This window comes from Engraulis encrasicolus, chromosome 21 (genome assembly GCF_034702125.1).
Source record: "Engraulis encrasicolus isolate BLACKSEA-1 chromosome 21, IST_EnEncr_1.0, whole genome shotgun sequence".
Classification (NCBI taxonomy): domain Eukaryota; kingdom Metazoa; phylum Chordata; class Actinopteri; order Clupeiformes; family Engraulidae; genus Engraulis; species Engraulis encrasicolus.
Genome location: NC_085877.1, coordinates 17,667,630 through 17,681,826, shown reverse-complemented (window position 1 = coordinate 17,681,826; position 14,197 = coordinate 17,667,630). Strand labels below are relative to the sequence as shown.

At 41.9% G+C, this 14,197-nt stretch overlaps 1 protein-coding gene across 1 annotated transcript; it reads left to right on the top strand.

Annotated features, from left to right (window-relative positions):
- The first annotated feature begins 1,003 nt into the window (after window positions 1-1,003).
- Window positions 1,004-12,476, top strand: LOC134436938 (cytochrome P450 2K1-like). Its single transcript, XM_063186303.1, has 9 exons — window positions 1,004-1,478; window positions 1,592-1,754; window positions 3,408-3,557; window positions 5,373-5,533; window positions 7,060-7,239; window positions 7,379-7,520; window positions 8,810-8,991; window positions 10,195-10,336; window positions 11,774-12,476. Exons 1-9 carry the CDS (start codon window positions 1,287-1,289, stop codon window positions 11,959-11,961), a joined length of 1,500 nt encoding a protein of 499 aa, XP_063042373.1. The 5' UTR covers window positions 1,004-1,286; the 3' UTR covers window positions 11,962-12,476.
- Window positions 12,477-14,197: the final 1,721 nt, after the last annotated feature.

The window sequence follows — 14,197 nt, the reverse complement described above, 5'->3', positions numbered from 1 at the left end:
CATCCCTGAGCAAGTGCTCCGACTCTCTCTCTCTCTCTCTATCTCTATCTCTATCTCTCTCTCTCTCTCTCTCTCTCTCTCTCTCTCTCTCTCTCTCTCTCTCTCTCTCTCTCTCTCTCAAGCAAGGAGTTTGTAGACTGAAAACCATTCGAGCACTTCATCAGTTACTGGGGAAATTCCCCAATGTCGATCAGGGAAAACTGAGAGGCATCACGACTGTATGCGCGCAAACCAAACCAAGAGAAATCAATGTGATAGATGAAAAGATTAAGACAATGAAAGGTAATCACATAGAATTTATGTAAACTGCAGCACAGTAAGCTTGAATGTGTCTTTCTAAGTCAATCTGAGTCAATCATCTGATTCACATCAATTAGGGCCTAACCCCATGAAATAGAACAAAATGTCCATAAAATGAATAAGCCTATTGGTTATTCTAATTCAGTTTGTGGAGCCTAAATAGCCTAAATAAATATTTACTTTTATTTGTATTTACTTTAGCCTCTGAAAATGTGAATAATCGTGTAGTAATCTAGGCTATCTGAGCAACAGTCAGAGAAAAGAAAAGGAACTTATAATTGGCTAATTGACAAAATACTTAAAGAGTTTTTATGTAGCCTACTGGTGATATATTATATTATATTATATTATATTATATTATATTATATTATATTATATTATATTATATTATATTATTCCAATTAAGTAGTTCAGTTGGACAATACATTTACAGTACAAATATATGCAACATTCATTTATATTTACATTTATATAAAAAAAGGTGCTTTTGAAGCGGCTTTTGAATTAATTTTGTGTTTCTTAGGCCTAGCCTATGCGATTGATCATGATTAATCACGAAAAGTCATTGAGTTAATGCGATTAAGATTTTTTTTTTCATGTATGCCCACCCCTAGTTTTAATGTTTATTTTGCCACACCTTCCTTTCATTCTGTGATGATTACGTTATGTGACCTGTGAACTAAACATTTAGAAAGACTAGCCCATGGCAGAACATCTCGTGATTAGTGCAAGCCAGCCCTGTAGGCCTAAACGACACAGGAGACCTAGTAGTTGAAAGTCAGTGGAAAAATACTTTTTTTTCCGGAAAGTTTCTCTGTCTTTCTGATCGCTTTTCAGTTTGTTTCTTACAGCAGCGATACGACATCTTGCAAAACATAGGGGGGATCCGACAAAACAGCCTAAACGGTCAACCCTGGCGAAACTCCACTGTGAAGTTTTGACTCCTCGTCTGACCTGACCAAACTTTAGGTCTGTTGGCTCGTAGTATGATTTTTCTTTCAGGTGGCATTTTAGTTCAATGGACATTAGTCCTCCTTTGTGTGGTGCTTGTCTCTCTTTGCGTGAAAAGTCCATCCAAAACGCGGCATGGAAAGGAACCTCCATCTCCGGCGCGTCTCCCGTTATTGGGAAACTTACTGCAGTTGGACCTAAATAGGCCTGATGAGGGACTCTGCGAGGTGAGGCAAATTGACACAGTTTCTCAAAGTTCTGATAATAAGATTTAGGAATGTTCCTGTCTCTGTCTGTTTTTCTGTCTTCCAAACCGTTTTATCCCACTGCTCTCCCACAGCTCTCCAAAAAACATGGGAATGTTTTCACAGTCCATTTTGGGCCGAAGAAGGTGCTGGTCTTGGCAGGGTACAAAACTGTCAAAGAAGCCCTTGTGAACTATGCAGAGAAGTTTGGGGACCGAGACATCACACCCCTATTCCATGACTGCAATAAAGGGAAAGGTGAGGTCACTGGTTTGAATTCCTACTTGTTTCTTGCTCATAGACTGTTAGGTTACAGTTTTTTTTAAAGTAAGCCATGAGTTTTAAATGTTTTAAATATTTTGAGTGTAGGATTGTGGCCCTTACTACTACATCTAAAGAGGATATGATGGCAATGGCAGCAGGCAGAGGCAATGCTGTGCCATTGTTAGAAAAGAGGGCAAAATCCAAAATTAATCCTTAGTGAGAATTTGCAGATATTCACCATACATCCAGTGATGTTTTTTTAAATAATGATTTATTCCCTCTCTTGTGGCACGTAACTCTTCTCTAGGCCTACTGATCTTCTCTAGCATGTCCTTGCCATCCGTACGCTAGTCCATTAACATTTTCCTCCATGTGAAATATTAGTAGAGTTGGCGAGACCCTGCTCTTCTTTCCGTTTCAGCTGGTAGCCCATTCCCTCCCTTTATAAAGTCCTCCAAGGGCCATACTCTAAACACAAACCATAAGTTCCCCCTACACTTCAGGGCTATATTGACGCACCTTTAGAGCAGACCTCACCTTCATAGGTCCCCTGAAAATATATCTTAATTGTATTGCAAATGTAATTTCTTTTTTCATTTTATTACAAAACTCTACCTCTACAGCCACCTCTAACAAAGACCTATGCCATTGTCCATGCTTTCGACATACGTCTGCAATTTAGACAAAAAACTAAAATGGAATCAAAACTAACTTCTAGGGCACTCTGCACCGACACTGACAATTGTAGTCCACTGTCATTGGTTTCGTCACTATCAGACACAACTCCAGCACGAGGTTAGAGATGGCGAGATTAGATATTTTGTAAATGACCAAAATTTTAGTTTTTCTTTCCATTTCCGGCTAAATATATAACTTTGCGATTCACTTCGGCAAAGTGGGTCCTATCTTAGAAATGTTTTCTGTCCACTCAAGACTGCAGTGGTTGGAGGATGACAGCTGTGTCATGGTTGCATGATTGCTCGGATAGCTTAATTAGCATACCCATTCACAGACTCACTCAGTTCTGTGTTTGTTTGGATCTGAGAACTTGCTCATCTATTTTCTTTGTTCTTATCCTGCCGACAGGCCTACTGACTAATCGATCTAATTCTTCCTGCTCTCTACCTCTCTCTCTCTCTCTCTCTCTCTCTCTCTCTCTCTCTCTCTCTCTCTCTCTCTCTCTCTCTCTCTCTCTCTCTCTCTCGTAGACTAACACAAACACTCCCGAACACACTCCCGAACACACACACACACACACACACACACACACACACACACACACATACACACACGTTAGTAAACTCTTCTCAACTATGCCAATAGTAACATAAACAAGAGCCTCAATTTTTTGAATGTGATTATCTGTTGTTGATCTTTGTGGTATTACACACCATTCAACTATGAGATCCATTAAAATTTCTTACTAGGGTCATTGGCAATGCTCTTGCATCCTCTCCTGTACTCCTGCTGTTGCCATGATGTCTTTCTCCCCTGTTCTCCGGTTCTTCTTTCGAAGTTCCTCTGTCTGCCTCTTTCTTGTGCTCTGCAGGTTCCATGTCATTCCATTCATTAATTCATTAATTCTGACCCAGTCACTTTCATTTCCTCCTACTACTTTGTATTTTCTCATCATTCCTATTCACACAGGGATAATGCTAGCCAATGGAGAATGCTGGAAGGAGATGAGGCGATTTGCAATTTCCAAGCTGAGGGACTTTGGAATGGGCAAGAAAGCAATTGAACAGAAGATCCAGGAAGAAATCCAGTACCTTATGGAGGTCTTTCAACAACACAACGGTGAAGGCCATTCATTGAGTACAGTGTTCATGCACGTATTACTGATTACAAAAATTAAAATAGACTAATGTTCCCAGTTAATGATCAAAGTACATAGTAGTCCTTGTGCACAACCATTCAGTTGTCCAGGTGCTTATGGAAGGCAGGAAAATGTGATCAATATGAAAAGTTCATTAAACACAGCACACTGGATACTATTCTTTTTTCTTTATTTTTTGGAGTGAACAACACATTTCCCCCAGTGCGGCTTCAGGTTCTCTCAACAAAATAAAGAAAAAAGAACAATATCCAGTGTGCAGTGTTAAATAACTTTTCATATGGACTAATGTCCCCCATTGGCAACTTAGCTCCCCTCCTCTCACTCTTTTCAAACCACTACACACAAATATCTGGATTACACCCAATTTTCATGAAAAAAAAATCCCAGCATTTTTAGAAAAAAAATGGTGCATTTTTAGAAAAACATGTAAAATATACACACATCTGTGTACTCCGAGTCTAAAAACAATATTTCAGTATTTTACTACAGAAAATACCTTCTTTAGTAAGTACAACACTTAAGAAAATACTAACGTTTCGACATGCGTCTTCATCAGAGTCCTCCGAGGACTCTGATGAAGACGCATGTCGAAACGTTAGTCTCACTGCACTAAAAAATAAATTACAGAAAATAGACATCCGTGTGGCACCAGATTTATTTCCCTTTTTGCCTATGTTTTGGTCCTGCTCTGGTTGCACCGGATTGTTAATTTAGAAGCGCGGAGTGCGTATCTCCTTTGTTTTACTTAAGAAAATACGTTTCTACTGTGTGTCAAGTTGAGTATAGAGTTTTACCTTGTGCATATTAGTGTTCAATGGTTCACATAATAGTGTATTAAAATGACTGCTTGTGTGTGTCATTTTAGAACAAAATTACCTTTTTAGAAGACATTGTTTTGAGACAAAACGTGCATTTTTCAGAGGTAGTGTGAAGAGTTTTGCCCGTTGTGTGTGAGGTTTGGAGATTTGTGTGTAGAGTTTTGATAATTCGAGAACTGATTCCGAAAATTGTGTGTAAGCAATCGAGAAAAACCGTAATGCCACCTGGGGGGGCTGTAGAGGCCCCCTTGAGAAAGACTAGTTTAAAGGTGCACTGTGTAGGATGGTGGCCAGGTTAGGTACTGCAACTAAGTCATTGACTTGAGAGGGCTATTTATTTTGCTAAATGTAGGTAATAATTAGGTCACTTTCACCACCTTCAGATTACTGTCACCACAGTCAGTTCTTAAGTCACCACCGTAAGAAGGAGTTTTGGACATTTTTAATGAATGTGCTTACAACATTTTCCTTTGGAGTTGTTGAATTATCAAAGTAATAGCAAATTTAAGCCTACACGAATATTTGTGAAATTACAAAAAAATGTTTGATCTATTTAGGCATTAAGTAAGCATTGTCTGACAGCACATATTTTTAAATTAGAACACATGAAGCAGTATTAAAATAGAAGGAAAGTGAATTTTCAACATTTAAAGGCGTATGTGTGAACCAAAAAACACACACAATCACTTAAAAACTCCAGATACATATGCAACCAAATCAATACACTTTTTATTGCTTTTAATTGTGTCTGACGGTGTTGACAAAAAACAAGGTATGATCGGAGAAAAACCTGATTTCTGAAAAAAAATCAAAATGGGGAGATTGGCCTTGTGCATTTCTGAAAAGCCAAGACCTTTGTTACGAGGATATACCATATTATTTTGTAATTCACTTCGTTTTTTTCTTTCAAGATTACAACCTGTTTTAGCCACTTTCTCAAGAATCAGTGTTATACAGGTGCAGCATTTGACACATCCAGGCCGGTGAACTACGCTTCCTCCAACATCATCTGCTCCATTCTCTATGGCCAACGATTTGACAACGCAGACCCAGAGTTCAAGGCGCATGTCGACAGTGCCAATGACATCGTGACAATCCTGGGTTATGCTTCAATACAGGTGGGCTATCTTGATTTTTTTTTAAATCAAGAACTAAATTTGTATTGTATTACAATCAGGTTGCAGCCTTCCAATCAAAGTAGGCCTATTGAAGCCAGTTTTTTCCTGCTTTGGTTAGGGCTTGTTACGGGAGCAGACTTTTCAGGCTCCGGAACCCTGCCAACACACCTTTGTGGGCCCCATGTGGGTCCCATATGGGCTCAAGCCGGTTTTGGCCACGGGTTAAGCAGTGGCCCTATGTGGGCAAGCCCAGTTGGGCTGAAGGTGGGTTTTGTATGTGCCCCAGCTAAAACCTGCTTGGGCAACCCAGGTTTCCGCCATTTGGGTCCCACACTCATGCAGGCTCATTATGGGTCCCTGATTTTATCCTTTCAGGTATTGTGTGGGGTTATTACTGTCAGCCCAGCTCTTTACACAAACAGCAATAACAAACAATTTTACTTTAAAGTCCTATGGACTACTATTTTCACATTTCAAATAGGCCTAAACATAGGCCTATTTACAGTTAGGTCCAAAGATCGATTTTTCATCTGTCAATTTTGTTGATCCACGACACAGAATATTAGGTTTGTGATCCACGGCCATAGAGGTAGAAAATAACACTAGAGGTGACCCCGCCCCCCTTTTTACGGCAATCTGTAGCGGCCATTATCTGTAGGTAGATCAGAGAAATGGAAATTAATGGAGAAAGAGGCTCACCTCTGTCAAAAATGGCTCAATCATGTGAAAATGTCCATCAACACACTATACAAGGACAATAGTTGAAGTGTGTTGCTAACTATGTTCATAAAATATATAATTTGATTTTTGAATGTATTTTATCAACTCATATGATTTATATGACCACATTTCAAATCTGGTCTTTCATTAATGTGTTTCTTCATATTCACACAGTTTTAGTCAATTTTTTGACAGGGGTGGGCGTGTTCTCCATTGACATGCATTGACTGAAGGTGCCTACACTACCTACGGAAGTTGGGAAGCTCCATGTGCCATTTCCCAGTGCTTTAAACTTAACACTTTCCATTGTACACATTAGCAAGTGTAAGTTTTGCAAATTGTCAGGAGCGTGGTTGGCAGGGCTGGCATGATTGGCAGTAGCATCATGTTCCACCAGACCTCGGAACACATAGGAGGTGGGATTTCAGCATCTGGTGCAATGACATGAGTAGGTAGATTGAAAACAATTACTAGGTGTGCAAACATGGCAGTCCCCTGGTACAAATTAGGCTTCCTTTCAGCTCTGCAGAAGTGTCATCTATGGGTGATATCACATATGTTAGGTCTATTTATTAAACAGTTTCTGGTTGCAATGCATTTAGCAGATGCTTTGATACACTGTGACCTGAAGGGCATAAACAAGCTACCCATTGATGCTGGATCTCAAATCGGCCACTTGTGCACTTCAGTATTCATGTTTCAGTGCGTGTGGCATATTTAATACACACTGAAACATAGTAGTGCACGATTGCACCATTTGAGATCCAACATGTGTTTCACAACTCATTATTTTTTTATCCTCACAGATCTACAACATATGTCCTTGGCTGCGTCCCGTCCTCTGGTACTGGAGGGTGCTCATGAATAAAGTGAACCAGGACCATGACAGGATACGCCAATACTCCAGGGACCTGAAGGAGACCCTCAATCCAAGGCAGTGCAGAGGCTTTGTTGATGCTTTCCTGACTCGTATGCTCAGTGTGGAGGTACGATTGTAAAGCCAAACAGAAACATGATTGCATTTCCTCACAGAAAATACTGGAGTATGCTGCCCTTTATGCAAGTGTCGCATCTTGGCTTCAAAGACTGCACTGTACTCTTTCTGAAGAATTTGTGTGTCTCCAGGCTAAAGGCCAGAAGGACCCCCTGTTCCACGAGGATAACCTGGTGTACGTTGTGGGCAACCTGTTTGCGGCAGGCACAGACACCACAGGAGCAACCATATGCTGGGCCATGCTGCTTATGGCCAAGTACCCTCTCATACAAGGTCAGATGGAAATATAATATTATAGAATTAATAAAATAAGAATAAAAATACATAGGTTTTGTATAGCGCTTTTCTTGACACTCAAAGACACTTTACAGATCATATAACATAAAAACAAAAACACATACAGACACTCAGACATGCAAAGACTCAACAAAAGAACAACAGAAAGACGCAACACAAATAGACGGTATGGAAGGTTTCGTGTCCATGATGTTATGGCAACGGTGGTGGAGAGATGAGCAAACCCACGATGGGAGTGGCGATAAAAGCCCATGGGTATATGAAAATCCAGAAGCTCCTATCGTGTTGGCAAATTCAGCCGAGGGAGGTGGCCAAACAAGCTGGTGAAGTTTTATTGATGAACAGCGAAAGGCTCCGGAGCCGCAAATTCTCAGACTATACTGCCCCCCCCCCCCCCCCCCCCAAATCAAGTGAAAAGGGAGTTTTTCCTCTCCCCTGTTGCCAGAAGGGAGCACATCTGAGTGTCCTGTTCCTTGGGACTATATGCCACTTGTTGTTTGGTCTAAACCTTCTGATTCTTTAGGATTTTATGCACTTTTAATAGTATTTTTTTATTTCTGCTATTGTAAGCTCCATTTTTTTGCTTTTACTTTTTTATCTATTTAATTTATTTTCTTCTCTTCTCCTTAATTTCATTATTTTTGTTTTTAACAGTGTTGTTAATTTAACTGTTAAGCACATTGAACTGTGTGTCTTGTATGAATTGTGCCGTAAAAATTCATTTATTAGAATGAAATTATTTGGCTCCAGACCAAGTGTATGCAGAGATGGACAACCGCACAATGACGTAGAGGAACGTATGGGGAAAGATCTTTCAACGGACAATGACATTTTAGTAGTACTACACGACAGGATGTTGCAATCACAGCTAATGCCACTATTGTATGGATTAAATTACCTTTTTTTGTTTTTTAGTGGATTATCAAAGAAGCATATTCTTTGCAGAACACTAATAAGCAATTGCTACGTAATGAATTTAGCATTAGCTGTAGTTGTGCCACCTGACGTTTGAGCCAAAAAAGACCAAAATTGACCTTTGTAGGCCTACCACATTTTCCCAAATACTGTCCGGGACTACTAATAGTTTGTTACCAGGCTACAAGGAGGGGCAGACAACAAAATCTTTAAATATGAAAAGAAAGGCTTTTATTTTATGGTTACTAATAGAGGCATGCTAATATTGGGGGCTGGGCCATCAATTGAGGAATTAGGGGTGCTGCATATATTCATACCATAGTGTTTTGTGTTTCATTTTTTGTCTGCAGCGCGAGTGCATGCGGAGCTGGAGAGGGAGATTGGAGGCAGAGTGCCCGCGGCCGAGGACAGGAAGAGACTGCCCTACACAGACGCCGTGATCCACGAGATCCAGAGGGTGGCCAGTGTTGTCCCCATTTCCCCGCACGTCACCAGCTGCGACGTCACCTTCCAGGGATACTTCATTGAAAAGGTGTGTGAGTGTGTGTGTGAGTGTGAGTGTGAGTGTGAGTGTGAGTGTGAGTGTGAGTGTGTGTGTGTGTGTGTGTGTGTGTGTGTGATGTGTGTGTGTGTTTGTGTGTGTGTGTGTGTGTGTGTGAGAGAGAGAGAGATAGAGAGAGAGAGAGAGAGAGAGAGAGAGAGAGAGAGGAGAGAGAGAGAGAGAGAGAGAGAGAGAGAGAGAGAGAGAGAGAGAGTGAGAGAGAGAGAGAGAGAGAGAGAGAGAGAGAGAAGAGAGAGAGAGAGAGAGAGAGAGAGAGAGAGAGAGAGAGAGAGAGAGAGAGAGAGAGAGAGAGCGCATTTCACAAGTATTTCACAAGTTTTGTGGCAGTAGGGAAAGGGGTTTTTGATTAATCCTGTGTGAAAGTTGTATGCTGTACTTATCACACCTAATACAAATATGAAGACTTTTCATTTTGCATTGATGACAGGTGTTGTATCATGTTGTATTGTATTCAGTTTTAAAATGTCAGCCCTTGCTCTGGCTGTGGTTTAAACACTTTTCCTGTCTCCTCTGAAATTGTCCTGTCCCTGAAAAGCCCTGTACTTGTACTTGTGCTTGATTAGCATTTAACACCTCTTTAAAAAAAATGCATGACGTTGATTTAGTTTGCTACGTGGGCTTATAACATAGTGATGTAACCAGTGTGAAATGCTGTGTTCACTTGACACCCTCCCTGTCGCTCTCCTACAAAAATGCATGATTCTCCTGGCACATGGATAACACCCATTTCAACAAAAGATATTTAGATATTTAAAAGTTATTTACAGTAACGTCAAACAAGTTTCGTTTTTGAAGCAAAGCAGGAAAAATGTCCATTGAAAACAGTGGGGTGTACATTTATGTCTATGTCTCCGGATGGGAGGCCTACTTTTTCTGCTTAAAATGCATTGAATAAAAGATGTCTGATGTTACGGCAAAAACAGGGGTTAATCAGGGTGTAATGGAGGCCAACTAGCAGAGTGTGGCGTGGAACGTTAGTAAACGTCCCTCACGAAGTTTCATACAGTGCAGTAGTGGCCCTTTAGCCCATTCCGAACTGATGCGTTGACTAAGAGGTGGCAAGTTTGTGGCCCGAGTGGTAACGACCTTGAAACACCTCGATTACAAGTGCATCATCCAAAAAGTCATTAATTGCAGAAGTTCTTTCTTGTTAACAGTCTGTGTCCTCTGTAGGGTACGTCAGTGATCCCTCTGCTGACGTCAGTGCTGAGGGATGAGGAGGAGTGGGAGAGACCTCACTCTTTTTACCCGGAGCACTTCCTGGACGGCAACGGCCGGTTTGTCAAGCGGGATGCTTTCCTCGCTTTCTCTGCAGGTATTTATGGAACAGCTGCTTCTTTCACCCATTGATGCCTAAAGCACCTGCAAAAAGCACCTGCTGAATGCCTAAGCCCTTGTTGGGAAAGCTGCCCTCAGCCTATGAAAACCTATATCTTCGCCTCTGATGCATATACAAATATGAAACATGATTGCACTTATACCCTAAGACCCTCATCTTGCATTAGAATGTGTTCATTCAGCTGTAACATACCCACATTTGTATTTAAAAAGCTAAAATCTCAAGAGCCTGAACGCAGCGTATATGTGTCTCCAGGCACCAAAAGTCAAACAACATAATGAGTCTTCAGGCTAAAATGGGTTAAAGAACTTTGTCTGGCTGTTATGAGAGTCTCAGAGACAAAGCTTGGTCACCAAAATGACAGGTTCTTAGAGGTGGCTTCAATCTGGATGTATTCAAAATGCCATTTTGTATGCCCAGAGAGACTGAGAGTTCTTAGTACTGATTTTGATAGTGTATGCATAGTATATATTTGTAATGTGCAGATTGATCTACTGAGCAAGATCTAAAAGTGAGGAAGGCACTTGCGTGGAGGGCCCTGAACGGTATGGTCAGTGTATGGAACTCCAACCTCCCCCGTCCAATCAAACTCAGCTTCTTCTACGCGACAGTAGAGTCCGTCCTCCTCTATGGCAGTGAATGCTGGACCCTGAAACCAACCCTAGAGAAGTCCCTTGATGGGTGCTACACCAGGATGCTGCGTGCAGTGCTTAACATCAGTAAAAGTGCACATGTAGCCAACAAAATCCTATACGAGGGAATAGCAAGGGTGAGCGAGAAGATTGCTGTAAGGAGAATGAGACTTGCAGGACATTGCCAAAGGCACCCAGAACTGCCAGCCAGCAAACTGGTGCTATGGGAACCATCACATGGGTGCTGGTTAAGAGGACGTCCCAAAGTAACATTGGTGGACCTACTCAAGAAGGACACCGGAGCGCAGAATGCCAGTGAACTGAAAAGATGTATGGAGAATCGAGATGACTGGAAGCAACGATGGAAGGCTCGTCTGAGGATGACCTAGAGAGAGAGAGTAGTGTGCAGTGACTATGCGACCATGTCAAATATCAACACAATCTCATATCAACTGGCTGTTTGCTGATTTAAAATGTTCATGTTGATTTGTCATCTGCTGTTTGATTGACATTGATCCTGGGCAAAGAGCTTTGACATGCCAAAAGATCATATCAGGTAAGATTCTATGATAATTGGGTTGGTTGTGTGTAATATGAGGTACAGTAACATAACACTCTCCTCTCCTTTGCTTTCTTGTGTGTGTGTGTGTGTGCGTGTGTGCGCCCGTACGTGCGTGTGCGTGTGTGTGTGTGTGTGTGCGTGTGCGTGTGCGTGTGTGTGTGTGTGTGTGTGTGTGTGTGCGTGCCTGCGTGCGTGCGTGCGTGCGTGTGTGCCCCTCAGGACGTCGGGTGTGTCTGGGGGAGGGTTTGGCCCGGATGGAGCTCTTCCTCTTCTTCACAACTCTGCTGCAGCGCTTCTGCTTTGAGCCCCCTGCTGGTGTCTCAGAGGAACAGCTGGACCTCACACCAGCCGTGGGCTTCACCCTGACACCTTCCCCACACAAGCTACGTGCAATCCTCAGGTCCTGAGGATCACACAATACTGTACATGCATACATATTGTACACATACACATAGTACACACACACACATGGACATAGTACACACACACACGGACATAGTACACATTTTACAGTACACATACTGTACATTTACAGTACATTACACACATGCGTAGGTTTAGGGGGTACCGTGACCATGAAAACTGTGAGATTATGTGAGTATGACTGGTGCTATATACGTTTTGAAGAAGAGTATGCCATGTAAGCCATGTGATTTTTATTTTATTTTAAATGAGAGCTTGTGCAGTCTTTGGTGAGAGGAACCACCAGAAGTTGTTTATCCAAGAGGACTAATTTCGAAAGGCTGATACGGCACCTTTTTAGTAGATTTTATAGAATGAGGAATGAATCACATTTAACTAGATAGATGTGGACTTGATTTGTATTCTACTTGTATTGTACTTGTTGAACTGACTAATAATGAGTCCAAACATTGCATTCATTTTATTAAAAATCAGAAAATAAAAACATAGGGAGATTGGACCTTTTTTCATGTTTTTACAAGATTTGTTTGGATTGTCCTGCACCTGGCCTACAGTGGGATGTGCACATTTTTACTTGGTTGATTAATAAGCACAGCATTTACCTCTATCACTATACATGGCTATTATAATACTGCTGCTACTTCTACTCTGTATTGCTCTTCATAACAGGAATCACAACGCCTACATGTGTTGTATCAACTACTGTATGTGTTACTCATAGTACTGTTTTATACAGCTCCACCAGGGGGCTCTAGAGCTACACACACACATACAGTACACAAGGTGCGGTCAGAAACAGGCTACCCTCACTGACGCTGGGCCTATATGCAATGCATACGTATAATGCATATACTATACGCTTTTTGCGCCCCTGATTGAGATCCACTGTCTAGTTAGTCTTGAACGTAATTTACATTGAAAAAACTAAACAGAGAAATAGATGTAAAATAAAGGCCTTCATATTTATTCATTCGAAAGTGAAAGACAGCCCAACTTGGAAACTCCAACTCCCATTGTCATTGTGACACAGCACTCCGCAGCACACAAGTGTTCACTGCACACAATGAAATTGCATTTATGCCTCACCCGTGCAAGGGGGCAGCCCCCAATGGCACCCGAAAGGGAGCAGTGCGGCAGGACAATACCATGCTCAGGGTACCTCAGTCATAGAGTAGGATGGGGGAGAGGAGAGCAGTTGTTAATTTCTCCCCCTACTAACCTGTCGGATCAGGAGTCGAATCGGCAACTTTTGGGCTACAAGTCTGACGCCCTAACCCCTTACCCATGATTGGCCTAGATTCTGTGATATTACCACTGTTCAGAAGTGGTGCTTGATTGAGATGTGTTAAATGCTACTGCTAGGGGCCTATTAAAATCAGTTAGCTACAGACAGAGAGTGTGTGTCTTAAGATTTGCCCTTTATCTGCCAGAGCCATTAACGGACTACCCCCGCGCCCTTTTGAGATGCCCTATATTTAAATAATTTTGAGTTTGCTCCATGGAAATACCGGTACTTCATAATGCACTTTGTAATTGCCGGGAGTGCACCACCAACTGTTTACATTGTGTTCGAAGTAGAAAAACATTAGTGGTGTCAGCTGAAGGCCTGTTCGCACATTCCTTCTAAACAAGTGACCTCAGCCGAAGCCAGCACTTTGTGGACGTCCTTCTATGAAGCCCTGGGTCCTTGAAGAGATTTGGTTTCTCCTAACCACTGGGTGCAGTGCCTGTGACTGCCTTTCCAACAACCATTATTATGTTGATGGCGTTATCATCACTCGACCAGCGTCGTGCTGAAAGATTGCCACTAGTTGTGTCGAGATGGGGCGCTATGTCAAGATGAGCTACCAATAGGATGTTAGCATTTACAAGGCCAGCTGACAGATTTGGAAAGGCACAGGGCATCTGAAGTAATTTGAAATGTCCCCCCGCCCACCTCACCCCACCCAATACATTCACTGTAATGAGGAGCAAATTCTGGGCACCCCTCTCTCCCTAACCCTAACCCTAAACCTAACCCCAACCCCAACCCTCACCTTAAGTCCAAATTTAACCCCAACCCTAAGCGTTAACCCTACCACTAGTGGCGCAACTGCAGAGCATTGATAGGTCAACTCGACGGATAGCTCATACAGACAACAACTACATCCCTTTTCATTTGCAAGCGGTTGGCACATGTAGCATTTAAAGCACACTGGTGTCCCACTAACGCCGAGGTCA

What these genes read in the sequence shown, in the direction of transcription:
- LOC134436938 (XM_063186303.1), top strand. Translation starts at nt 1,287, where the DNA reads ATGATTTTTCTTTCAGGTGGCATTTTAGTTCAATGGACATTAGTCCTC. An exon ending in TGACTGCAATAAAGGGAAAG is followed by an intron (nt 1,755 to 3,407) that starts GTGAGGTCACTG and finishes CTATTCACACAG; the next exon opens with GGATAATGCTAGCCAATGGA. An exon ending in CTCGTATGCTCAGTGTGGAG is followed by an intron (nt 7,240 to 7,378) that starts GTACGATTGTAA and finishes GTGTGTCTCCAG; the next exon opens with GCTAAAGGCCAGAAGGACCC.